Source organism: Loxodonta africana, chromosome 3 (genome assembly GCF_030014295.1).
Source record: "Loxodonta africana isolate mLoxAfr1 chromosome 3, mLoxAfr1.hap2, whole genome shotgun sequence".
Lineage (NCBI taxonomy): Eukaryota > Metazoa > Chordata > Mammalia > Proboscidea > Elephantidae > Loxodonta > Loxodonta africana.
In genome coordinates this window covers 32,718,602-32,746,547 of record NC_087344.1, presented here as the reverse complement: position 1 = coordinate 32,746,547, position 27,946 = coordinate 32,718,602, and the positions used below count along the sequence as shown (strand labels likewise).

At 50.7% G+C, this 27,946-nt stretch overlaps 1 protein-coding gene across 1 annotated transcript in view; it reads right to left on the bottom strand.

Annotated features, from left to right (window-relative positions):
- Window positions 1-130: 130 nt before the first annotated feature.
- Window positions 131-27,946, bottom strand: part of SLC27A1 (solute carrier family 27 member 1) — a 37,554-nt gene continuing 9,738 nt past the window's right edge. The window contains exons 3-13 of the mRNA XM_064280947.1: window positions 14,376-14,770; window positions 14,065-14,229; window positions 13,300-13,369; window positions 12,544-12,635; window positions 12,358-12,467; window positions 9,947-10,156; window positions 8,256-8,382; window positions 7,828-7,965; window positions 7,580-7,744; window positions 7,095-7,241; window positions 131-4,416 (exon numbers count right to left, since the gene is read on the bottom strand). Coding sequence (XP_064137017.1) covers window positions 4,259-4,416; window positions 7,095-7,241; window positions 7,580-7,744; window positions 7,828-7,965; window positions 8,256-8,382; window positions 9,947-10,156; window positions 12,358-12,467; window positions 12,544-12,635; window positions 13,300-13,369; window positions 14,065-14,229; window positions 14,376-14,770 — 1,777 coding nt within the window. The 3' untranslated portion in view covers window positions 131-4,258. The remainder of the gene's footprint in view (window positions 4,417-7,094; window positions 7,242-7,579; window positions 7,745-7,827; window positions 7,966-8,255; window positions 8,383-9,946; window positions 10,157-12,357; window positions 12,468-12,543; window positions 12,636-13,299; window positions 13,370-14,064; window positions 14,230-14,375; window positions 14,771-27,946) is intronic.

Here is a 27,946-nt window from a genome sequence, read left to right as displayed (position 1 = left end):
TCAGGAAAGTGAAAAGACAACCCACAGAATGGGAGAAAATATTTTCAAATCAAGTGTTTTATAAGGGTCCAATATACTGAATATATTAAGAACTCTTACAACTCAATAATATAAAAAGACAACACGATTAAAATATGGGCAAAGGATCTAGATGGACATTTCTCCAAACAAGATGTACAAATGACCAATAAGTACATGAAAAGATGCTCGACATCATTAGCCATCAAAGTAATGCAAGTCCAACCACAATGAGACGCCACTTTACACGCACTAGGATGGCTATACTTGCGACTATAAGGAGCCCTAGTGGCGCAATGGTTAAGCGCTCAGCTGCTAACAGAAAGGTTGGTGGTTGGAACCCACCCACGGCTCTGAGGGAGAAAAGATCTCGTGGTCTACTCCTGTAAAAATTACAGACTAGGAAACCCTATGGGGCAGTTTACTCTGTCATATAGGGTCACTGTGAGTTAGCGTTGACTCAAAGGCACATAACAGAACGGCTATAATAAAAAAGACTGTAAGTGTTGACAGGATGTTGGAGAAATCGGAACCTTACCCATTACTGGTGGAGATGCAAAATGGTATCACTGTTTTGGAAAACATTTGGCACTTCTTCAAGAGGTTAAGCACAGAAATTACAGTATGACCCAGCAATTCCACTCCTACGTGTATACCCAAAAGAACTGAAAACATGCACACACACAAACTTGTACATGTACGTCCACAGACGCATTATTTTTAATAACCAAAAGGTGGAAACAACTCAAGTGCTCATCAGCTGGTGAGTGGATAAAATGTGGCGCATCCACAAAAGGACTAATATTGTATGGTCCCATTTATGACACGTTGCTGTTGTTAGGTGCTGTCGAGTTGGTTGACTCATAGCAACCCTACAGGACAGAGTAGAACTGCCCCATCGGGTTTCCAAGGAGCAGCTGGTGGATTTGAACTGCCAACCTTTTGGTTAGCAACTGAGCTCTTAACCATGATGCCACCAGGGCTCCATGTGACATGTAAAATAGGCAAATGTATAGAGACCAAAACTTATTAGCGGTTACTAGGGGCGGGGAGAGGAGGAGTCATTGCTCAGGGGCACTGAGTTCTGTTAGTAATGGTGGTGGAAGAGTTTGGGAACGGAGAGTGCTGATGGTGGCGCGACACGATGAATGTAATGGCACGGAATGCACATACAGAAATGTCACGCTGGCAAATGTCGTTATATGTATTTTTACCACAATAAAACAAACAGGTTGTGTAACCATACAATGGAGTAACATTAAGCCATAAAAAGGAATGAAGCATCATCGATGCATGTTACAGTGTGGATGAACCTCAAAAACATGCTGAGTGAAAGAAGTCAGACACAGAAGACCACGTATTGTGATTCCATTTATGCGAAATGTCCAGAACAGGCAAGAAGGCAGATTAGTGGTTGCCAGGAGGAAGAGCGAATGGGGAACGACTGCTAAAAAAAAAAACAAAAAAAAAACTCAGTGCCATCAAGTCGATTCCAACTCATAGTGACCCTATAGGACAGAGTAGAACTGCCCCATAGAGATTCCAGGGAGCGCCTGGTGGATTTGAACTGCCAACCCTTTGGTTAGCAGCCGTAGCACTTAACCTCTACGCCACCAGGGTTTCTAGGAAAAACCAAAAACCAAACCCATCACCGTGGAGTCAATTCCAATTCATGACAATCCCATGTGTGTCAGGGTAGAACTGCTCCATAGGGTTTTCTAGGCTGTAATCTTTATGGAATCGGATTGCCAGGCCTTTCTTCCATGGCACCACCGGGTGGGTTGGAACCACCAACCTTTTAAGTTATTAGCCAAGAGCAAACCCTTTGTGCCACCCAGGAACACCAGCCAGGAGGGAACTTCTTAAGCTGTTTCAGCTAGTCCCAGGTTATTAGAAAAAGAAGATCCCCACTGGGCCACCTTCTCACCACAAGACCCTGGCAACAACTTCATTCCCCTCCCTGTGCCTCAGTTTTCTCATCTGTACAGTGGGGTGGGGCATGATGACCACCTCATGAGGTGGCCGTGGCATTCAAAGAGATGTTATCCAGAAGGCACACCTGAGGCTGTCTGTCCACACTGGCCACAGATTCTCCTCCTGCCCTGGCTTCTTGAAGGCTCCACCCTGCATCCCTCTCCTCACAGACCATGGGGTCCAGGACAAGAACCACAGGCTATTCGCACATCACCTGGGCTGGCTAAGGCCTTGTTCGTCTTACCCCTGTCCTCGGGGTCCCCCCTCCCAGCAAATGCTCCATCGTCACAGCCTGTCTCCCTGACACTAGCTATACCCTGAGGCGGGGACAGAGACAGTCATGATAGAGTCCATAAGTTAATGTGTGAAGACTGGTACATCAATCGAACAAACATACCACAGGAAGGCAAGGTGTTAATAATAGGAGAACCTGTGTACAGGGAGAGATGGGGGGATATGACAACTCTCATATCATGGAGGCAGCAATAGGTGGGAGCTGACCATATGAACTCTGGAGCCAGATGTCCTGGGTTTGAATCCTAGTTAGAACGGCCACCTTCACAGGCCCAGCCATTCTCACCCAGCGCTATGACCACGCCAGATACCCACATACGCAGAGAAGTGCCCTTCTGGGGTGGCTGGGCATTTCAGGACACACCTCTGTCCTGGGCCAGCCCGCTGCACCTGCCAGAACCCACAGGTAGACTAGGCATTCCTCCCTTGGGGCCATCAAGGCAGATGAGGGGCTTTCTGAGACCCCAGGGGCTGCTGGGGCGCTGCTCCCACCGTTGGCAGAGTGGGGAAAACCCTAGCCTGCATACTCCCCTTCCTGAAGTCCCCCAGTAGCCCTCGCAGGTGGGTGAGAGGCAACAGGCAGTGCAGGAAACAGCAGTGTCTGTTCTGCTCCTGTCTGGCAAGTGCGTCCCCTTGACAGCCACCAGCCCGTACCTTCTGGAACCCAGAAATGGACCTGTGCCAGGTGGGGACAGCGTGAACGACCGGGCTTCCCAGTGGAGCCCACGCTCTGCAGGTTTATTTCTTAAATTCAACTACGAAACAGAGTCTTGACATGTGGGGCTGGCAGGGGTCGGGGTGGTCAGCTCCTGACGAGGCTGGTGTGAGTGTCCGAGATCAGCCTCCAGCGAGGCTGGGAGGTGTCCGAGCCGTCCTCAGGGTTGCAAGGGATGTCAGTACTAACATAAGGTCCAAGTGGTCCGTAGTGAAGTAAGGGGGACATCCGCGGAGTCACCACTGTGGGAACCCCGGGGCCCACGAGGTCATCTCAGATATCGACCCCTGGTGCAGGAAGCCTTTCCCACTCCCAGGGGTCCCTTCAGCAGCCACTCCGAATGGGGACACTTAAGAAGCCTCCACCAGAGAGCGCATCTCAGTGGTCACATGACCAGGCCTCCGTGGCTGCCAAGCAACCAGCCACACCATCTTCTGGGCCCTCAAACAGGAGCTCCATGGAGATGCCTGATGGGGACATCTCAGCAGGGTGGGTAGTGGGCAGTGGGCAGTGGTGAAGTCCAGGCAATCACAGTCCATTCTGGGAGCTTCCGGAGCAGGAGGGGCACACTTGGGATGGGGACATGTAAAAGGTCCCAGGGCGAGATTTCCAGTTGACATTGGGATCCCCTGCCAATGCCCCCCTCCCCCCATTCTCTCTCTCTCACACACACACACACAAACACACACACCTGGGTGGGCTGGGTAGACCACCCTAGCTGCTCTGCTCAGCAGGGGTGGGTGGGACTGGCCTGGAGTTCAGAAGGGCCTCATCCTGGAACTGCAGCCAAGGATGACCTGGATGGGGCTCCTTAAGGCACCACTGGGAAGGAGGAGGGGAGCCATGGAAGGAGGCCACAGGAGAAATGAGGGGAGGCCATGGGAAAGGGGTGTGGGAGCGCTGGGAGGGGGGACGCTACAGGGTGAGGCAGGGAGGCCAAACAGGGAGGCAGGATGGTCCACAGAGGCCCCGAGGGCAGATGGGCCCCACACAGGACGCAGCTCCCAGGTAATGTTCCTTCTCCTCTAGGAAGGAGAGAGGAGGAAAAATGGAGGAGAAAGAGGGACAAAAGAAGGGAGACTGAACACAGAGGGAGACTGAGGCCAAGAGCCAAGGAGGAGAGAGGGGAGGCAGGGCAGGGTGCAGAGGAGGAGAGGTGACAGGGAGAGGCCGGGAGAGACACAGGCTGTGGACGGTGGTGAGGAGATCCAGGACCAGGTGTGGGAGGGGCCCAGGCAGGGCTGTCCAGGAGCACTGTCAGAGTGAGAAGGCACCTGAGCAGATGCGGCCATAGATGCCCTCATCCAGGGGCAGGTAGTGGCCTTGCTTCAGGTCCAGGAAGAAGAGCCGGTCAGAGGTCTGGCGTGGGTCGAAGCCCTCATGCTGCAGCCGCGTCTTCTGGATCTTAAAGGTGCCTGTGGGGGTACCAGGGCTGGGAAGGGGAACATGCATCCCCATCTGCCAGCCTAATTCCCCCTTCGTGCCCTCTCCTCCAGTGAGGACTCCCTGACCACCTTCATCACAGCAAGAGACCTGTGCTTCCCTCCTGGTCACATGTCCACCCCCATGCAGCTGCCACACAGTGGGTGAGGGTTCAGCAGACTACAGCCCTTGGACCAAATCCTGCCCACCACCTGCATTTGTGAATAAAGTTTTATTGGCACACAGCCACATCCATTTCTGTGTGTATCACTGTGGTGAAATGTGTGGTGAAATGAGTTCCTTTATGTGGCCTTTTGCCTTGGTTCTTTGGAAAAACAGCTTGAGAGGTTTTTTCCCCTAAGCCCTAAGGAGTTACCTCTGCCCTAGTTTTCTACCTCAGAGGGTTCGGTATTTTTGCCCAGGTTGAATGGCATTTTCTGGGTAAACTTTTTGTCTGGTCCTGGGTTACAGCCTGCCCTGTGATTGGTGTGTACCTTGCAAGGACTGGTCAATAGACCATGCAAATGAAGTGTCTGTGGCCTACCATGCAAATGAGAAGTGTCTGTAGCTTACTGAGAAGGGATTGGTCAGTCTGTGCCCCCACCCCTCACTGGGAGAGGCCATGCCTTGAAATTGACAAGGAGTTGTATAACTAAGCACCCAGCCTTATGGTGGTTTTTCGGACTGAAAGAAGCAGAGAGAAGATAGAGGAAGTAGACAGAGAGAGAGGAGGCAAGGAACTGCCTAAAAGACCTGTAACACAGGTCAAGGTCTGTAACACTGCAGACAGTGAGAGGTGAGAGGCCCAGCAGCAGAGTCAGTAGTGACAGCTGGCAAGGCCAACTGGATGTGAAAGGGCTGTTCTGCACTGAAGAAGGGAGACTTTGCCTGCATGCTTCCTGTTCCTGAGTTGTAGCCTGTTGATCCTGATCCCAGGTTGTACCCTGCTACTTCCTTAACAAACCACTTAACTGTCAATATGTTCTGTGAGCTCTCTGTGGCCATTAGGACAGATTATCAAGCCCAGAAGAGAAGTAAAGAGTGCCATGGGAGGGTTGGCTGGTGTCAGAATTGGTACAAAGGTTGGAGTGGAGGTATGACTATTACCACCGTTTTATAATCATGGTGGTGCAGTAGTTAAGCGTTGGGCTGCTAACCAAAAGGTTGGCCGTTCGAATCCACCAGCTGCTCCTTGGAAACCCTATGGGGCAGTTCTACTCTGTCCTATAGCGTCACTAGGAGTCGGAATCAACTCAGTAGCAATGGGTTTGGCTTTGTTTTGGTTTCTGGCTGCTCTCGTGCTACAGCAAGTGCTGAGTCACTGCAACAGACCATACGGGCTGCAAAGCCAAAAATATTTACTATCTGGCCCTTATTGGGAAACCTGGTGGCGTGGTGGCTAAGGGCTACGGCTGCGAACCAAAAGGTTGGCAGTTCGAATACACCACATGCTCCTAGGAAACCGTATGGGGCGGTTCTACTCTGTCCTATAAGGTCTCTGAGTCGGAATTGACTTAATGGCAACGGGTTTTTTGGCTCTTTATGCAAAAGTTTTCCAACCCCTTGTGGTAAATAAAATCAGTTGTCCTTGTGTCTATTCCAACTCATGGTGATCCCCCACTTGTGTCAGAATACAGCTGTACTCCATGGGGTTTTTAGTGACTGACATTTCAGAAGTAGATTGCCACACCTTTCTTCCGAGGCACCTCTGGGTGGACTTGAAACTCCATCCTTTTAGTTAGCAGCCGAGCTCATTCACGATTTGCACCACCCAGGGAACTTGGCCCCTGTAGTAGATGATTGAAGAATAGTTCTTTTAAAGATAACACTAAGGATTAATGTCAATAGATGTAAGCAAGGGAGGATACCTTTATGATCTAGAGTTGGGAAGGATTTCTAGAAAAAAACTTCGAAAACACAAATCATAAGATTTTTTTAAAAAGGAGAAATTTGTTCATCTTGAAATTAAGGGTATCTCTTTCACAAGGAACACCGTGGACAAAGCTAACAGTCAGACACAGAATAGGAAGAGAGAGTTCCAGTGTCTGAAGCTGCTAAGGGATTAACATGCAGACTGTTACAAAGAACTCCCTCAAATCACAGACAGCAACACCAGCGTACAGATGGGTGAATGACCCAGACAATCTGCAGAGGAGGAAACGCAGGAGGCCAAGATTTGCTCAAACTTCCTAGCAACTGGGGAAAAGGCAGAGAAATGAAGATGCACCACCCTTTCAGGAAGCCTAGTTGGAGTGGGGGAGTCCCTGGGCAGTGCAAACGGTGGATGTGCTTGGCTGCTAACCAAAAGGTTGGAGGTTCGAGTCCACCCAGAGGTGCTTTGGAAGAAAGGTGTGGTGATCTATTTCTGAAAAGTCAGTCCCTGAAAAGGAGCCTCGGAAGAAAGCCTGGTGATTACTTTTGAAATATCAGCCACTGAAAATCCTACAGATCACAGTTCTACTCTGATATACATGGGGCCATCATAAGTCACGGCTGACTTGATGGCAACTGGTTAGCAGGGTGGGAACAAAGAATGGAAATTGACAACAACAGAAGTAGAACCGTATGTCAGTCTCGGCATGCAGGCTTAACTGGGAAAGATCGGCAAATGGTTGCGAGTAAACAGAGGGAGCGACTGGCAGATGGACAGACAGAGGAGTCAGGGCCACACCTGTGGTGTCCATTTGGGGCAGGAGGCGCAGGAAGATGGGCCTGGCATAGGGTGCCAGCTCCTTCTGCAGCTCCTGGTACAGTGCGTTGGGGCTCAGCTGGCCGTGGGGGTCCACGATGGCTGCCATGCCAGCTTTGCCCTCTACTCCTGAGAAAGAGGCTTGGCTGAGGATGTGCCCCTTGCCCTGCCGCAAACAGGTGATCCCCCTCCACTTAGCATAGCGTTGGCCAAAGCCTTGAACGTTTTATTTACCATTCCCTACACTCCTTGCCCTTAGAGGGGCTACTTTAGTGATCTACTTTGTTGATAAGGGAACAGGTTCAACACCACGCATGAGCGTGGCTTCAAAGCCAGCAGCCCCAACCAAGCTGCCATGAGTGGTTGTCCAGGTTGTGCACTGCCCACCCAGGTACCCTGGGGCTGCCACACCCTGGTACCACCCCTCCACACACACCCCAGGACCACCTCTGCCCCATCCGACTTGCCTGGCACGGCCACTCCATACACAGCCACATCCGTCTGGGCTAGCAGGCGGCTCAGCACACCTTCCACCTCAGTGGTGGACACGTTCTCGCCGCGCCAGCGGAAGGTGTCCCCACTGCGGTCTCGGAAGTACATGTAGCCCAGCTCATCCATCACCAGCACATCACCTAGCATGGAGAGAGGGAGCGATGGGGTAGTGGGTCCTCCTGACCCCTACCCCTCTCCTGCCCTGGTCAGGCGGGCCACGCACCTGAGAGGTAGGCACTGTCCCCCTTGTGGAAGACGCTGTGGGCGATCTTTTTGTTGGTGGCACTCTCGTTCATGTAGCCATCAAACCGGCGCAGTGGGTCCTGCTGATTGATCTGACCCACGAGGAGGCCGGGCTCACCTGGGGAGGCGCCAAGCTCAAGCTGTGAGGGGGCAGGACAAGGGGCATGGGGGGGCAGGGCAAGGGAGCAGGGTGGGCAGGTCAAGGGAGCAGGGTGGGTGGGCCCTGGGGCAGCAAGAGGAAGAGGGTGGGCAGGGCAGAGGAGGGGCCAGGCAGCCAGAGTTAGCGGGATGGGGAAGAAGTGGGTACAAGGACTGGCAGGGTAAGCAAGGCGACTGGGGGAGGTGGAGGCACAGGGGACGGTGGGAGGGAGGAACAAGGATTGGGGTGCTGAGGAAGGGTCTGCTCACCGGCCTGGCACGGGATACACAGACCCTGGACATCACGCTGCAGCTCCATCGTCTCCTCGTTGACCTTTACTAGCCGTATGGGGTACACGTTGGGCAGGATGCGGCTGTTGAAGCCGCAGGAGCCGACCTGGATGGGCAAACCAGGTCAAGAGGAGCAGGCTGGGGCTGGTGTGGGGTCCTCTCCCCTGACACCGCTCCCCCCCATCCTAGACCCTGGAAAGAGCAACCCCGTCATCACCCAGCTGTGACCAGCTTCGGCCATCTGCAAAAAGAGGGTAGTGTGTCATCTCCCCCCCAAAAAACTTATGTCCTGCCTCCACATTCCCAGCTCATGAAACCCACCTAGCGTCCTCCATACTGGCACAAAGCAAGTGGACTCTGGAGAGACATAGGGACACTGGCAAGGCCTGTCACCCTGCCCTGCCCTGTGATCAGAAATGCCGTCTGCGCACTGATGCCACCACACACTATTTGACATGTTTGTTACAGTGGTGACCCATGCCAGCATGACCAGGGACCTTTTGGGCTGTTCATTCTACAGAGACGCACGGGCTGGGGGTGTGCTGTGCCCACCTCTAGGCGCTAGGAACACAGGAATGCTAGACACAGGAGAGAATCCCGCCTGAGGGCGCTACTTTTATTATGATCAGTGTTCTTGTCCTTGGCTTAGAGGAGCCTAGGAAGGAAGAGTGAGGGCCCCTGTGTAAGACTAACATGGGGGTAATAATCATTGCTACTCAGAAAAGCGTCCCTTTGTAGATGCCTACCACACAGCGGGGGCTGCTGCAGAGCTCAGGGTGTTGGGGGATTAGAACAAACTCAAGGAGCAGTTGTCTCCATTGACAAAGGAGGAAACAGGCCCAAAAGGGCACCCAACCCTGGCCCTGGGTCCCCAGACCCCTGCTCTCACCGCCGACCCACATGCGTGGACGCTGAGACTCAGAGGGGCTCAGGCACCTGCTCAGGGCACACAGCCACGCCATTGCCTTGACCTGAAACCCTTCCCACTCCGGGGAACCAACCAAGCCAAACCCATCGCCATCGAGTTGACCTTATAGGACAGAGTTGAACTGCCCCATAGGGTTTCCAAGGAGCATCTGATGGATTTGAACTGCGAACCTTCTGGTAAGCGGCCATAGCTCTTAACCACTACACCATCAGGGTTTCCCTCCCGGGAGCAGTCACAAAATTAAATGTGCACGCTGGTGGGGGCGGGGGATCTGGAGCCCTCTTGCCGGCATTCACCCCACCCTGCTGTTGCACGGCTGAGGCGGATACCGGGTCAGGCGGGGGCCCAGGGCAGTCTCTATTACCCCCATCCTGGTGCACACAAGCTGAACCTGCGTGACGGTCCAGGCCTTTCTATGGGAAGGCAGGGCCCGGGGAAACTGAGGCAGCACTATGTGGGGTGGAGGGAGGAATCCCAGGATCTACCTGTCAGGCCCCGCTCCCACCTGGAACCCCAGTTCTGCCAGTCGGGCCCCGCCCCTGCGATCTGCCCTCTGGCATCGCAGCTGCCCACCCCTCTGGCCTCCCACCGACATCTGCCCTTACCGCCCAAGCCCCAGGCCGGACTCAGTGGTCCAGTAACCTGAGTCCCACCTGCCAGGCCCCACCTCCGCCCCGCCCCAACTTTTCCGCTGGGCCCCGGGCCCTGCAGCCCACGTGGGACCCGCCCCGACCCCCCCAACCTTGCCATCCATATTGGCGATGCTGCAGTTGCACTCGGTGGCCCCGTAGAACTCGCCGATCTGGCGCACGCCGAAGCGCTGCGTGAACTCCTCCCAGATGGCCGGTCGCAGCCCGTTGCCAATCGCCAGGCGCACGCGGTGCCGCTTCTCGGCCTCGCGCACCGGCTGCTTCAGCAGGTAGCGGCAGATCTCGCCGATGTACTGGATCACCTGGGGGGCAGGCGTTGAGGGGGGAACTGGGTCGGAGAGCCACGCGCGGCGGGCTTGCTGGGGGGAAGAGGACTGCCTACGACCCGAGACCCAGACGCCACCCCACCTGCGAGCTAGGTATGAGCCGAAACCTAATCAAACAGCCCGCACTCGGTGGCGCCGGCTCTGGGCAGAGCCCTCGCCTGTGCAGTTTATTCCTGTCTACTCGCTCTGTGTCCCCCACGCCCCCACGCTGCTTCCTGGGGACCCAATATTGCTGTCGAAGGAGTCTGTGCCACATGCAGAATAAGACGGGTGTAGGAGAGTGGACGCCCCACCGGGAAGCCTTCGGATCACAATGGAAGTAGGAAGGCAAAACCCTGGGGTGATACCAGGGGCAGATTAACCAGCAAGCAAGGTATGCATGAGTTTATTTACTATAGTGCACAATTTCACCTCAACAAAAAACAGGTGAAACTGTGCACTACAGATTAGTAAATAAGCACAAATAAACCCGTGCGTACCTGGCCTACTGGGTAATCTGTCACTGGGTGGGACCACTCTGCAGCGCCTGCTCTACACTGTCCCCTGAGCTCCGCAGCTGAACTGAGCCCAGGTTGCCCGCGGGTTCCCTGCTCTTTGGCTCCCCCTGTTGGGCTCCTTCCTTCCTTGTCTCAATTCCCCACTCCCCCTCAGCTTTCTATGGTAGCCTAGTGGTTAAGTGCTATGGCTGTTAACCAAAGGGGTAGCAGTTCGAATCCGCCAGGTGCTCCTTGGAAACTCTATGGGACAGTTCTACTCTGTCCCAGAGGGGCACTATGAGTCCGAATTGACTCGACGGCACTGGGTTTCCTTGGCTTTCTAGGGTCATCTTCTGGATATCCCCCATGCCCTGGGTGTTTGTTTCAGGGTTGGCGTTTGAATGATTACTCTCACTTTGTAAATAGGGAAACTGAAGCACTGAGTTGGTCAGTGGCACAATCTATTTGAATGTAATGTAATCACCCTCCATTGTTTTCATGTTGTTAGGTGCTTTTGAGTCAGTTCTGACAGCGACCCTATGTACAACAGAATGAAACACTGCCCAGTCCTGTGCCATCCTCTCAATCACTGTTATGTTTGAGCCCATTGTTGCAGCCACTGTGTCAATCCATCTTGTCGAGGGTCTTCTTTTTCGCTGACCCTCTACTTTACCAAGCATGATGTCCTTCTCCAGGGACTGGTCCCTTCTGATAACCTGTCCCAAGTACTCGAGACAAAGTCTCGCCATCCTCGCCTCCAAGGAGCATGCTGGCTGTATTTCTTCCAGGAAATATGTCAACTTCCATAATGTAATCTAATTCACTCGAGGCTCCTCAGGAGAAAGGCCTGGTAATCTACTGAAAAACCTGCCATTGAAAACCCTTTGGAGCACAATTCTACTCTGACACACCTGGGGTCACCAGGAGTCAGAGCTGACTGGAAGGCAACTAGTTTAATGTAATCACCTACAGCACGATCGGATGTAATGTAATCTATCGGTTGACGGCACACCAACGTAGGGGAGATCCTAAACTTCATCCCTTCTGAGTTATGAAAAGACCAGAATAGACACAGAGACACCCCCAACACATGGAGGAAGACAGACATCATGTGATGACTGTCTGCATGCCAAGGAACCCCAGAACACCCAGGGCGATTCACAAGGAAGGCATCAACACGGCTGAGACCTTGATTTGGACTTTTAGCCTCCAGAACTGTGAGAACGTGAGTTTCTGTTCTTTAAAGCCACCCATTTGTGGTATTTGTGTTACAGCAGCCCTAAGTAACTAAGAGGAGTCCCTGGGTGGCACAATGGTTAAGCGCTCGACTACTAGCCAAAAGGTTAGCAGTTCGAATCCACCCAGAGGCACCTCAGAAGAAAGGCCTGGCAATTTGCTTCCAAAACATCACAGCCTTGAAAACCCCATGAGGTAGTTCTATTCTGCACACATGGGGTCGCCATGAGTCGAATTTGACTCAATGACAACTAACAATAAGGTAAGACACCAAGCCTCAGTTTCACCACCTGGAAAATGGGTATGAAGCCTTTGCCCACTCCCAAGCAGTTAGGAGGATCCAGGATCCAGAGAGGGTTCAGCCTGGGTTAGACTCAGAACTGGCCGCTGTCCCTGTCCCCAGCCAGGGCAGCTGATCCTGGGGCCCCGGGGGAGTGAGAATGAAGGGCCTGGGTGGGGGCTGACCGTGCAGTTATACTTGACGCAGTCATCCCAGAAGCGGCTGGCCGAGAACTTCTTGCGGATGACAACAGTGAGGCCATAGATAAGACACTGCCCAATGCCCACAATGTTCCCTGTGGGGGGAGACGGGTTGGTGAGGGCTCCATGACCACCAGCCACCCACCCACCGCCCACATGGCCCGGCACTACCAGCTGAATGGTACAGGGGCAGGCAGTCATACAGCACATCCTGGGCCTTCATGCAGTAGGCGTGGTGGCAAAAGGCCGCGATGCGGTAATACCTGCAGGGGTAGGGAGGGTGCGAGCTGGGATCTTCCTCCTTGAGGGGAGAGGGGGCATGCTGGATGCTGGGGACAGTGGGTGAGGTCGGGGAGCCAATGTGGGGAGCACGAGCCACCTGGGGCGAGCTGAGGGAAGCGCGCCCAGATGGGGACACAGCACGTGCAAAGGTCCTGCGGCTGGACTGAGGCTGGTGGCTCAAGGAAGAGTGTGAGGCCAAGGAGTGAGTGGGCAAGAGGGCAGGAGGACCAGGACATAGCGGAAGTGGTGGTGCAGGCTCAGGACTCAAGAGGAGCATGGATTTTATCTCGAGGTCTGGGGCAAGGGAGGCCTGTGGTCTGAAATAGAGATTTGAATTCCCCGGTGACTGCTGTGGGGAGCAGGGGGTATTGGGGGCCAGCGTGGGGGTAGCTGCAGAGGGGCCAGGGCAGAGCTACGTGGGGAGAGAAATGGACACTTCAGGACACACCTGGAGACTGGGATAGGCCAGCCAATGGGCTGGACGCAGCGGGAAGTAAGTGGGGGAACAGGGGCCCAGGGCACTGAACCAGCTGGCCATAGGAGGGCCGTGGGTTTTGCTGGGTTGGGGTCAGGGATTGGGAGCCCAGGGTGGCCAGGCTGGAGGTCAGGGATTGGGAGCCCAGGGTGGCCAGGCTGGAGGCTCACCTGCTGTGCACGACAATGGCAGCCTTGGGCAGCCCCGTGGTCCCCGACGTGTAGATGTAGAAGAGCCGGTCTGCAGGAGAGGAGGGATGGGGGACGCTGGGGTGGCATCAGGGACAAGGCGGGGAGGTTGAGGACGGGGGTGGAGGATGGGTATCATCAGGGATGAAGACAGGGATTTAGGATGGGTGTTTGGGGCAGGCATTGCGGATGAGGGGACAGGATGGGTGTCAGGGACAAGGGGATGGGTGGCAGTGGAGACACAAGGATGGGGTGGGAGTCGGGGACTAGGGGATGGGGCAGGCAGTTAGGAAAAGGAGACTAGGTGGGCATAGGAGAGAGGGGTGGGGTGGGGCACAGGATGGTGTCAGAGACAAAGACGGGTCTGTGGTAGCTTTTTGGGACAGGCATTGAGAACAACAGTATGGGACGGGGATGGGACAGAATGGGGCTGGAGACAGAGTGGGCATTGGGGATTGGGGGGATGATGGAGGAAAGATAGACAAGGAGACTGAGTGGACATCGCGGACAGGGCGGTATTGGAGATAAAAATGAAGTTATGGGGCAGGCATTTGGTGCAGGTGTTGGGGACATGGTAACAAGTAGGCAAAAAGGATAACGGGAGGGGGTGGGACAGTATCAGGGATGGAGATGGGGGTCTGGGGTGGCCACTGAGGACGAGGGGACAAGATATAGGAGACAGGGTCTGGGGTGGGTGTCGGCGATGGGGTGGGGGGATGTTGGCTCAGGGGGGCCTCCCTGACTCACCATCCATGCCCTTGCCAGGGGGGTGCTCAAGGGGAACAGTCGAGGCCTCCTGCAGCAGCGGGTCCAGTAGGTGGGTGTCAGCAGGCAGGACACTCTCAGGCTCCAGGTCCCCAGAGCAGAACTTGAGCAGGCTCTTCCCCAAGTGTCCGCTCACCTCGGCCACCGCTGTAGTCAGACATGGGCATCACAGTCAGGGCTGGGCGGCCCTCTCCCCAGGCCTGGGGCCCAGTGTCTCCCTACCTTGGGCAACCCCAGATTCAGGACCACCCCATACCCACCCCACGCCTGCTCCAGCCCCTGCCCAGACTCACCAGCTGCCAGCTCCCCTCCGAAGACCAGGGCCTTGGCACCTGAGGTGCCCAGGCAGAAGGCCAAGGGCTCACACCGCAGGTTGATGTTGAGCAGCGCAGCCTCCACACCAGCCTTGGCCAGGCCCAGCCACAGCCCCACAAACTCAGGCCGGCCCTCCAGGAACAGGGCCACCACATCACCCGGCGCAAAGCCCAGCTGCAGGAACAAGTTGGCCACGGCATTGGAGTAGGCGTCCAGTTGCCCGAAGGTCCAGCACACGCCGCTGCCTGCGTCCACCAGGGCCAGGTGCTCAGGCTGCCGTCGTGCCACTGCCTGGAATATGTGTGGGATGGTGTGGCCGGCACGCTGGTGCTGGCGGAGCTCGCGGCGCACGCGGATCAGCACGAAGAGGCCGCTGCCAAGGGAAGGGGCGGTGTCACTGGGCGGCTCTGCCTCGCACCCTGGAGGCTTCTGGCTCCATCCCCAGTGGCCTGCGGACCCCGGGAGCCTCCCCAAGCCCAGCACCTCCATCTGGACCAGACCTACCCCTCTGAGGGCACAGGAGTTCAGGGAGATTTAGGATGAACCCTTCCATCGCCAGATCTCTAGGGGGACTCAGGGCAGGGGTCACTGACAATACCAAAGTGAGCTGGAGTTATGGATTAAATTGTGTTCCCCCTAAAATATGTGTTGGAGTCCTAACTCCTACACCTGTGAATAAGGAGCCCTGGTGGCACAATGGTTAAGTGCTCAGCTGCTAACCAAAAGGTTGGCAGTTCAAACCTACCTAGCAGCTCTTCAGGAGAAAGACCTGGTGATCTGCTCCCATAAAGATTACAAACTAGAAAACCCTATGGAACAGCTCTACTCCACACACATGGATCAGCATGAGTTGGAATGGACTTGACAACAACTAACAGCAACAACAAAACTGCAATCCTAGCCCCTACACCTGGGGACATGACTGTCTGAAAATAAGGCTTTCTTTGTTTTGTTAATTAAATCATACTCGAGTAGGGTGGGTTCTAAATCTAATCGCTTCTGGGTTATATAAAGAGCAGGTTAGTTAAAGAGACAAACACACATGGGAGAAGACAGATACCACGTGAGGACTATCTACAAGCCAAGGAACCAAGAAACACCCAGGCTGCTGACAAGGAAGGGATCAACACAGCTGAGACCTTGATTTGGACTTCCAGCCTCCAGAACTGTGAGAAAATAAACTCCTGTTCTTTAAAGCCACCCACTTATGGTATTTGTGTTACAACAGCTCTAGAGAACTAAGGCAGCCAGTATTCTCAAAGCCAGTCCTGTCCTCCTCAAGCCCAGTATGCTCTATCCTGGGACATCCTGAGTGCCTAAGTCTGACCCTCCCACAGCCTCCTGCCTGGCCCTTGGATGCCTCACATTCTGGGTCTAGCCCTGAGCTGGGTTCATCAGTTGAGTAAATCGATGACACTGAGTGTGTGGCAGAGATGGCTAAGGCGTCCACCCGCACATCAACCCCCATCCAGGGGAGAGGCTGCCCCTGCTCTCAGGTGAGGCCAGGAGCCACCTGGAGCCATGTGTGTCGGTGGGTGAGAGGGAAGGGACTCATTGCTTCTATCTGCCAGGCCTCAGGAACAGGTTCAAAGTGGGTGTGTCCCTGCTCCCTCTTCCCCACCACCTCCCCTGATAGGAGCTGGATCCCTGCATGACCATGTGGAAAAGAATGGCCACCACCCTCACCAGGCTGTGAGATGAGTGGGAATTGAACTTTTTTTTTAAAGAAATAAATTGCTTTTGTGATTCTATAGAAAAATCCTGATCAAAAGAGAGGAGAATGTAGAACAGAATTTCAAATTCTCAATGGAATCCAGACTTTCTAGAGCCACTGAGGCTGAATAATTCCCCTGAAACTATTGCCTTTAAACCTTAAGCCACAACTATTCCCTAAAGTCATCTTTAAACCAAGTGACAGTTTAGTTTTATTTAGAAAAGAATGTCCACCTTGAAGGAACCTGGAAGGCATTATGCTGAGCGAAATTAGTCAGAGGCAAAAGGACAAATATTGTATAAGACCACTATTATAAGATCTTGAGAAATAGTATAAACTGAGAAGAACACATACTTTTGTGGTTATGACGGGGGGAGGGAGGGAGGAAGAGGGTTTTTTATTGATTAATTAGTAGGTAAGAACTGCTTTAGGTGAAGGGAAGGACAACACTCAATACATGGAAGGTCAGCTCAATTGGACTGGACCAAAAGCAAAGAAGTTTCCAGGATAAAATGAATGCTTCAAAGGTCAGCGGAGCAAGGGCGGGGGTTTGGGGACCATGGTTTAAAGGGACTTCTAAGTCAATTGGCAAAATAATTCTATTATGAAAACATTCTGCATCCCACTTTGAAATGTGGCATCTGGGGTCTTAAATGCTAACAAGCGGCCATCTAAGATGCATCGATTGGTCTCAACCCACCTGGAGCAAAGGAGAATGAAGAACACCAAGGTCACACGACAACTAAGAGCCCAAGAGAGAGAAAGGGCCACATTAACCAGAGACCTACATCATCCTGAGACCAGAAGAACTAGTTGGTGCCCGGCCACAATCCATGACTGCCCTGACAGGGAGCACAATAGAGAACCCCTGAGGGAGCAGGAGATCAGTGGGATACAGACCCCAAATTCTCATAAAAAGACCAGACTTAATGGTCTGACTGAGACTAGAGGAATCCCGGCGGCCATGGTCCCCAGACCTTCTGTTGGCACAGGACAGGAACCATCCCCGAAGACAACTCATCAGACATGAAAGGGACTGGACAGTGGGTGGGAGAGAGATGCTGATGAAGAGTGAGCTAATTATATCAGGTGGACACTTGAGATTGTGTTGGCATCTCCTGTCTGGAGGGGGGATGGGAGGATAGAGAGAGTGGGAAGCTGGCAAAATTGCCAAGAAAGGAGAGACTGGAAGGGCTGACTCACCAGGGGGAGAGCAAGTGGGAGTACGGAGTAAGATGTATGTAAACTTATATGTGACAGACTGACTTGATTTGTACACATTCACTTGAAGCTCAATAAAAGTTAATAAAAAAAAAAAAAAGAATGTCCACCTTGAGCACTGTCCTATTTTAAAGGATTACTTATATGGGATCAAATTGACAACAGCACCTTGAAAAGTTAGGCAACTCAAAAGTTTAGATGAGAACTTAGGGGGTAGTGAGTTTATGTTAATGGTGGTGGAACAATTTGGAAAAGGATAGCAAGAATGATTGCATAACTTGAAGAACGTACCAAATGCCACCAAATGGTACATGTAGAAATTATTGAGATGGCATATGCTTTCCTGTGTATATTTTCACCAAAAAAATATAAAATTAAAAAAAGAATTGCTTTTATAACCCAAAACCCCCTTCTACCTCCCCCTCCCTCTCTGCCTCTCCTTCCACCTCCCCCTCCATTTTCTTGTTGTAGCAGTTTGGAGAAATAGTGGTCCCCCAGACTACCCCTGTACCTCTCCCTCCATGTCCCCCTCCTTCTCCTCCCCTTCCACCTCCCCTCTGTCCCTCTGTCTCCTCCCCCCCTCTCCTTTTACCTTCTCCCCTCCCTATCTACCTCTCCCCCTCCCCTCCCCTTCATATCCCTCTCTCCCTCTCCTCCTTCCCTTCCACCTCCCCCTCCTCCACCTTCCCCTACCCCCACCCATTCCTACTTCCTCTCCTACCTCCCCCTTATCCCCTCCTCCACTTCCCCTCCATTTCCTCCCTCTCCCCATTTGCTCTCCTCCCCCACCATCTCCCCAACACTCACTCACTCCAGCCATATGACCTTCTCAGTATTCCCTGAACACACCCGCCATGGACCCACCCTCAGGGCCTTTGCACAGCCTGTTCCTCTGCTTGGAATGCTGTTCCTCCACACTTCCACGGCCCCTCCATCATGTCTTGGCTCAAATGTTCCCTATCAGGGTGCCACCCCTGGATCCCTGTTACTCCACCTACCACCTACACTCCCCTCCTCGTCTCTGTTCTATTTTTTACTCCTTGGTACACACAACCTTCAAGCACCATCGTATATGGCACAAGTGGTTTGCACTCAAGTGCTAACCCAAAAGTTGGCAGTTCAAACCCACTCAGTGGTGCAGTAGAAGAAACGCCTGGCAATTTGCTTCCATAAAGATTACAGTTAAGAAAATCCTGAGAACAGTTCTACTCTGTAACATATGGGGTCACCATAAGTCAGAGTAAACTTGATGGCAACGGAGTTGTTTTGTTTTTTTCATTTTTGTCCTTGGCCTGAATCTCCCTGCCCCAGGTGGGCGGGAACTTGCATCTGGTTTATTCTGGGCACTGGGGAGCCAGCAGTGGAGACAGACCAAAGCCTCGCCCTGCCAGAGCGGCAGGGGACCGGCCACAAGGATGCTCATAGGACAGTCTGGGAGGGAGGGAAAGGCTTCTGGGGCTCCAGGGCCAGGTCTGAACTCCACAGCCTGGATCTTAGGGCGAGATTGCTCCACAGATGGGCCTGGCACGGGGACAGAAGTGGCACCAGAGGATGCGGTGGAGATGTCCTGGGCCAGTGGGCCATCACCAGGTCCCTCTGGATGCCTGTCCCATTGCTCTTGGGATGACTTACAGGCTCCTCATTAGCAACCGTCCCCGAAGTAGAGAGTTCCCTACTTAAGGGGCAAACTTTCTAAAATGTCAATTAGAGTATATCAGCCTAGCCCCCTGATTAAAACCTTTTGTTATGGATTGAATTGTGCCCCTCCCAAAATATGTGTTGGAGTCTTAACCCCTGTACCAGTGAATGTGATCCCATTTGAGAATAAGGTTTTCTTTGTTACGTTAATGAGGCCATATCAGTATACGTGGATCCTAAACCTAATCACTTCTGAGTGATAAAAAGAGTGGCAGAATTCCCTGGATGGCACAAGGGGTTTGTGATTGGCTACTAGCCCAAAGGCTGGTGGTTAGAACTGACCCAGTGGCACGATGTTAGAAAGGCCTGGCAATCTGTGTCCATAACAATTGCAGCCAAGAAAACCCTATGGTGCAGTACTACTCTGTAACACATGGGGTTGCCATGAGTGTGAATCAGTCCTCTGTAAAAGGTTAAGAGTATAGACACAGAAACAAGCAGACACAGGGTGGAAGAGGGAAGACTGATGGTATCTGAAGGCCACAAAGGTGGATCAATGTACACCTGCAGGAACTTCAAGGATTGCCAACTACTAGGAGCTAAAATAGACAAGGAAGGGCCACACCCTAGAGTCAGGCTGTGAATTCAGACTCCTCCCCTCCTAAACAATGGGAAAAGAAACTTCTGTTCTTTAAAGCCACTCACTGGTGGTATTTCTGTTACAGCAGTACTAGGAGACTAAGACACTGTCCCATAAGAAGAGTCTGGAAAAGTCTGCACGATGCAAATGCAGCCAGATGAAAGACAACATATTGTATGATTCTGTTTACCTGAAGTTCTAGAAACTTTCATTTACATTAAGTTCTAGAACCTTCCACTTACATGAAGTTCTTGATGAGTCCGTTTATATGCATTTCCAGAAAAAGCAAAGCTACTTCGAGATCTGAGAAATCAGATCAGTGGCTGCCTGGAGCCAGGGGTGATTGGGAGGCATACTGAGGGCCAAGGGGCACAAAGGAACTCCTGGAGAGATGGAAATGTTTGCTCTCTTGAGTATGGAGGGTACCTGGGTGTGCAACTCTGTCAAAACTCCAGCTGTATAATTTGAACAGGCACATTTTATTGTATGTAAATTATACAACAATAAAGCTGTTTAATGAGTCCTTGGGCAATGTAAACAGTTAAGCACGTGGCTACTAGTCCAAAGGCTGGCAATTCAAACTCACCCAGAGGTGCCTCAGAAGACAGGCCTAGCAATCTGCTTCTGAAAGATAACAGCCTTCAAAACCCTATGGAGCAGTTCTAATCTGCACACACGGGGCAGCCATGATTTGGAATCCACCCGATAGCAATTAACAAAAAAGCTACTTAGACACCCTGTGAAGACCACATCCTGGTTATGTTAAAAAGGGGTCTCCTTGTCTTCCAGAGATACATCCTAAGACATATGCAGATGAAAGGATGTAAAAATGGCGTGGGGGGTGCCCGGCCACAATCGATGACTGCCCTGACAAGGGGCACAACAGAGAACCCCTAAAGGAGCAGGAGGACAGTGGGATGCAGACCCCAAATTCTCATAAAAAGACCAGACTTAATGGTCTGCGTGAGACTAGAGGAATCCCAGCAGTCATGGTCCCCAAACCTTCTGTTGGCCCAGGACAGGAACCATTCCCGAAGACAACTCATCAGACATGGAAGGGACTGGACAATGGGTTGGAGAGAGATGCTGACGAAGAGTGAGCTACTTGTGTCAGGTAGACACTTGAGACTGTGTTGGCATCTCCTGTTTAGAGGGGCGATGGGAGGGTAGAGAAGGTTAGAAACAGGCAAAATGGTCATGAAAGGAGAGACTGGAAGGAGGGAGCGGGCTGACTCATTAAGGGGAGAGTAAATGGGAGTATGTAGTAAGGTATATATAAGCTTATATGTGACAGACTGACTTGATTTGTAAACTTTCACTTAAAGCACAATAAAAATTATTTATTAAAAAAAATGGTGTGGGGGCAGTGTCGGACTTCCTCTAACTTCACAAGAGGGAGGGAGAATCAAGATCAACAACCCAAGGCTGATTCATATGAGGCAGGGGTCAAACATGCCTCCTCCCTCAGCCATCTTTACCAATTCTGACACCATCTGTCCCTCCCGCAGCACTCTGTATTTCTCTCCTGGGTTTGGTAATTCATTGCAATGACCACACAGAACTCACAGACCATACTCACAATGATGGGGTTTATTAGGGAAGTAACAGGTTACAATTCAGGCTCAAGAACACAGTTCTTCCATCAGGACAGCCTCTTCTCAGCTGTGCTCTCTCTGGCCCCTCAGCCTCTGCCCTGCTCCAGCAAGTGTTACAAAGCTATTTTACCTCTACTGATAAGTGCCCTGAAGCGCCCGACTTTGCCAGTAAGCCTCTGCTGGAAGACACCCAGCTCTAGCTCCCTGGGTCAGTAAACCTAGCTCCGCCAAATGCCAGGAGGCACCCTACTCCTCCAGCAAGCCTCCTGACCAAAGGCACTCAGCTTTCTGGCTCAGTGGGGTGGAAGCCCACATGCCATCTCCTGCTGGTCTCCCGGTTCTGCTGCCTCTGCTGCTGCCATTTCTCTGCACCACTTCCCCCCATCTTCAGTGTTACCGCTCTCTTGTCCTCCTGGTTCCAGGGCTACTCAGTGTAGGGATCCCGGATCCAAAGGACATGCTCTAGTCTTAGCCCTTCTTCCTTAGTGGTGGTGAGAGCCTCTCTCTGCTCTGGAATTGGCTCACATTTAAGACTAGCGGAGTGGCAAAACTGACCAGTCCCCTTGGTGGGCCACAATTACCTTATCTGCACAGTCCCAACCAATCATTTGGGTGGGAGTTATAAGACCATGGCGAGAAAGGCCACACAAAAGTGATCCATCATTCCACAAAGAACGTGCTGCTAGGACGCAGATGAGAGGAGAGGAGTGAGGGGGTGGGCAGGGAAACGAGGGTGGTCAGAGCTGACTATCACGGAAGCCGGGGCAAGGGCACATGGGTTTATACAACTCTCTCCATTTCTGAATGCAGTAAAGGGTTAATTCAGCAGGCCTGAGCTGTCCAAACCCTGCACACTCCAAAGAAAGGTCTGGTCTTTAATGGACTCCTGGAAGGTGACCTCTGAGCTCTTGGAATGTCCTCCCTAATAAGAGTATCTTTCTTTACCTGGGGCTTTGAGCCACCCTACAGAGTCTATGCCAAGAATTGGATTTATGATGGGGCCATGGGCCACCCCAGATAGTCTATGCTAACAGTGTGATTCATGGTGGGGCCTTGGCCCGCGCCAGATGGTCTATGTTAACACTGTGATTTATAGTAAGGGCCTTGGGCCACCACAAATAGTCTATCCAACAACAGGATTCATGGTAGGGGTTTTGGGCCACCCAAGATGGTCTATGACAACAATGGGATTCATGGTGGGGATCTTCAGCCATGTGGTATCAACTAATCTCTGAAGGGGCTGGAGATTGAGGTCAGCCACATGGGTGGTCATCCATGCATAGGTGACTGATCCCCAGCAAAAACCCTGGACACCAGGGCTTGGGAGAGCTTCCCTGGTGGGCAATACCCTGTGCATCTGGTCACACATCAATGCTGTGAAAGTAAGCATCTGTTCTCTCCTGGACCCTGCCCCAGCACCTCCTTCCTTTGCTGATTTTAGTCTGTGTCCTTTCTCTAATCAACTATAACCATGAGTACAATGGCCTTGCTGAGTTCTGTCAGTCCTAATGCATCATTAAACCTGAGAATGGTCTTGGGGACCCCAACACAGTATGTTTGAAATTTTCCTTAATAAAGTCTTAAAATATTAATTTTTAACCCTTTAAAAATTCCCCATCATATTTTTTTCAAACATTGTCTCAGTAGCCTACAAGGCCCCACACACACCTCTTCCCTCACCGCCCTCCACCCCCCTGCTCGCTGGGCTCCAGCCTCTTGCATCTTCTTTCCCACTCATCAAAAGCTGCTTCCTGCCTCAGGGCCTTTGCATGTACAGTTCCCATTGCCTAGAACACTCTGCACCTGGCCCCACCCCCTCATCGTAGAGGTTCTTTTTCACCCTGCACATCTCAGCTCAGAGGCCCTCCCTGCCCTGCCCAGTTTCAATGACTATGTTGTTGTTGTTAGCTGCCTTCGAGTCGGCTCCAACTCAGGGCAACCTCAGGTATAACAAAACGAAATGTTGCTCTGACCTGTACCATCTTTATGATAATTGGTATGTTTGAGCCCATTGTTGGTGCTGCTGCATCAATCCATCTCACTGAAGGCGTCCTTCCTTTTCACCTCCCTGAGTCTCCCAGAACAGCCAGTAAAAGGATTTTTTGAAAGGCATTACCATACAGGGTCAGAAAAAATGATGGTAGAGAAACGACCTATTTTTGGAAGCTGGCGAGCAGCTGAATGAGAAGTAAGAGACACAGGAGGTGGAAGAAAGCTGAGTCACGGGTGGCACAAATAGTTGGCCCTCAACCACTAAACTAAAGGTTGGTGATCCAAGCCCACCTAGCGGCACTGCGGTCTGCTTCTGTAAAGATCACAGCCAAGAAAACCCTAGGAAGGAGTTCTACTCTGTAACACTTGGGGTCTCTATGAGTTGGGATCAACTCTGTGGCAATGGGTTTGGTTTTTCAGTTTGGGACTGCAGACGAGAAAGGAAGGTAAGGGATCCCTCTCACCACCCCGGTCGAAGACTGGAGGTCCATTCTCTGGAGGATGTCAGGATGGGGCACCTACCTGAAAATGAGTGTTAAGTAAAGTTTGCCCTCCAGATGCTGAGCCCCCGCCCTCTCCCCTATGGGCTCCTGGAAGGCGGCAGGTCTCCCCCACTATCTGGGAGCCTGGAAGAGCCTTCTCCATAGGATCTGACCAGCCCAAGAGGAGAGATCTAAAGATGTTGCAAGTGGGGGTTTCAGAAGGAAAAAAAAAAAAACTCCTGGCCAGGTGATCCTGGCATGAACCCCACAGTGACAAGATCTCCCCTCTCACATGTGCTCCAAACCAAAAAAAACCAAACGCAGTGCCGTCGAGTCGATTCCGACTCATAGCGACCCTATAGGACAGAGTAGAACCGCCCCACAGAGTTTCCAAGGAGCACCTGGCAGATTGGAACTGCCGACCCTTTGGTTCCCAGCCGTAGCACTTAACCACTACACCACCAGGGTTTCCTCACATGTGCTAAGAGCTTCTAATTGGCTTTATAAACAAGGAAAATCCCTGGGGATTTCCTCTAACAGGAATGATGGAGGCTAAGATAAACAAAAAGTGGGAAATCTCTGAGGAAACGGGTCGTGCAAGGAGAAAAAAACAGCAATATTAAAGTCATTAATATCCTTGCAGATGTAAAAAGGCATATATTATAGATTGAATTGTGTCCCCCCAAAACATGTATTAACTTGGCTAGGCCATGATTCCCAGTATGGTGTGGTTGTCTACCATTTTGAGATCTGGTGTGATTATCCTACGCGTTGAAAACTTTAACCTCTATGATGTTAATGAGGCAGGATTAGAGGCAGTTATGTTAATGAGACAGGACTCAATCTACAAGATTAGGTTGTGTCTTGAGTCAATCTCTTCTGAGATATAAAAGAGTGAAGCAGAAAAGAGAGGGACCTCATACCACCAAGAAAGAAGCAACTGGAGTGGAGTGCATCCTTTGGACCTGGGATCCCTGTGTTGGGAAGCTCCTACCCTTAGACTAGGGAAAGATTGATGACAAGGTCCTTCCCCCAGAACTGACAAAGAGAGAATGCCTTCCCCTAGAGCTGGCACCCTGAATTCAGACTTCTATCTTCCTAGCCTGTGAGAGAATAAATTTCTGTTTGTTAAAACCATCCACTTGTGGTATTTCTGTTATAGCAGCACTAGATGACTAAAACAGTGTATTACATCCATGATACAAGAACAGAATGCTATTTAAAAGGAGCTTTCAGGGAATGCTACATTGTCAGTTTGTCATACTCTGGTAATTTGTATGTTCTTCTGATGCTGGAACCTATGACACTGATATTTCAAATATTAGCTAGGGCACCTATGATGGACACGTTTCAGTGGAGCTTCCAGGCTAAGGCAGACTAGGAAGAGAGGCCTGGTGATCTACTTCTGAAAGTTAGTCAGTGAAAACCTTATGGGTCACATGAACATTGTCCAACTCGCTTGCTTTGGAAACATCATCAGGAAGGATCAATCACTGGAGGAGGACATCATGTCTGATGAAGCAGAGGGCCAGTGAGGACAAGGGAGACCCTTGGTGGGATGGATTGGCAAAATAGCCACACTGAGCGACCTGAGGATAAGGCAGAAGCAGACGATATTTCATTCTGTTGTAAGTAAGGTCGCCATGAGCTGCAGTCAGCTCAACGGCAGCTATCTACCTTCATCTATCTTCAGGGAATGAAAACAAAATATGCTGGAAAATTAAAATATGCGTATGTTACATAGGGCTTATCATGTCAAAGCCAACTTAACTTCAAGGTTGTTTACCACATTCTTCCCACAGGCATCTGTCAGTTTGTTGTACTGTGGGGCTTGCCTATTGCTGTGATGCTCAAAGCTATGCCAACAGTATTCAAATACAAGCAGGGTCACTCACAGAGGACAGGTTTCAGCTGGCTTCCAGACTAAGACAGACTAGGAAGAAGGACCTGGCAATCTACATCTGAAAAGAATTAGCCAGTGAAAACCTTATGAATAGCAGCGGAACACTGTCTGATATAGTGCTGGAAGATGAGCCCCTCAGGTTGGAAGGCACACAAAACACAACTGGGGAAGAGCTGCCTCTTCGTAGAGTTGACCTTAATGATGTGGATGCAGTCAAGATTTCAGGATCTTCACTCTTTGATGTGGTACTACTCAAAATGAGAAGAAACAGCTGCAAACATCCATGTACAATCTGAACATGGAATGTATGAAATATGAATCTAGGAAAATTAGAAATGATCAAGAATCAAATGGAACACATAAACATCAATATCCTGGACATCAATGAGACAAAATGGACTGGTACTGGCCATTTTGAATCAGACAATCATATGGTCTAAATGTAGAGAATGACAAATTGAAGAGGAATGGCATCGCATTCATCGTCAAAAAGAATATTTCAAGATCTATCCTGAAATACATCACTGTCAGTGATAGGAAAATATCCACATGCCCACAAGAAGACCAGTTAATATGACCATTGTTCAAATTTATATATCAATCACTGAAGCCAAAGATGAAGAAATTGAAGACTTTTACCAACTTCTTCCGTACAAAATTGATTGAACATACAATCAGAATGCACTGATAATTCCTGGTGGTTGGAATGTGAAAGTTCGACAAAGAAGGATCTGTAGTTGGAAAACATGGTCTTGGTGACAGAAACAATGCCAGAGATCGCATGATAGAATTGTGCAAGACCGACTTCTTCATTGCAAAAAGTTTTTTTCAACAACATGAAAGTGACTATACACGTGGACCTAACACATGAAATACACAGGAATCAAATCGACTACATCTGTGAAAAGAGATGATGGAAAAGCTCAATATCATCAGTCAGAACAAGGCCAGGGGCTGACTGCGGAACAGAACATCAATTGCTCATATTCAAGTTCAAGCTGAAACTGAAGAAATTTAGAATACATCCAGGAGAACCAAAGATTGACCTTGAGTATATTCCACCTAAATTGAGAGACCACCTCAGGAATAGATTTGATTCCAAAGAAAGGTGATCCAACTGAATGCTGAAATTATCAAACAATATCACTAATATCACATGCAAGTAAAATTTTACTGAAGATCATTCAAAAGCAGTTGCAGCAGTACACCAACAGGGAGTTGCGAAAAACTCAAGCTGGATTTAGAAGAGGATGTGGAACAAGGGATATCATTGCTGATGTCAGATGGATCATGGCTGAAAGCAGAGAACGCCAGAAAGATGTTTACCTGTGTTTTATTGACAAGGCAAAGGCATTCAACTGTGTGGATCATAACAAATTACGGATAACATTGTGAAGAATGGGAATTCTAGAACACTTAATTGTGCTCATGGGAACCTGCACATAGATCAAGAGGCAGTCATTTGAACAGAACAAGGGGATACTGCATGGTTTAAAGTCAGGAAAGGTATGTGTTGGTTGTTGTATCCTTTCACCATACCTATTCAATCTGTATGCTGAGCAAATAATCTGAGAAGCTGGACTATATGAAGAAGAACGGAAGGAGGAAGACTCATTAACAACCTGCGATATGCAGATGACACAACTTTGCTTGCTGAAAGTGAAGAGGACTTGAAGCACTTACTGATGAAGATCAAAGACCACAGCCTTTAGTATGGATTACATCTCAACATCAAGAAAACAAAAATCCTCACAACTGGACCAATGAGCAACATCATGATAAATGGAGAAAAGATTGAAGTTAAGGATTTCATTTTACTTGGATCCACAATCAACACCCATGGAAGCAGCAGTCAAGGAATCAAAAGACCCACTGCATGGGGCAAATATGCTGCAAAAGACCTCTTTAAAGTGTTAGAAAAGTAAAGATGTCACTTTGAGGACTAAGGTGCACCTGACCAACGCCATGGTGTTTTCAATAGCCTCATATGCATCTGAAAGTTGGACAATGAACAAGTAAGCGGAATTAAATTAAAGAGGAATGGTGTCACATTCATTGTCAAGAAGAACATTTCAAGATCTATCGTGAAGTATAACGCTGTCAGTGATAGGATAATATTCATACATTTATAAGGAACACAAGTTAATATGACTATTATTCAAATTTATGCACCAACCACTAATGCCAAAGACGAGAAAGGAAATAAAGCTGAGGAAATCACCAATGATATCATTCAAGACAACCTTCCCAACCTGGAGCCCAGAAAAGGACCACACTATAACCACCCTCATGAGACACCTCATAAGTTTCCAAAAAGGAAAAAACAGGTCACTACAAAGGATAGGAAATCAGAAGGGTTTCAGA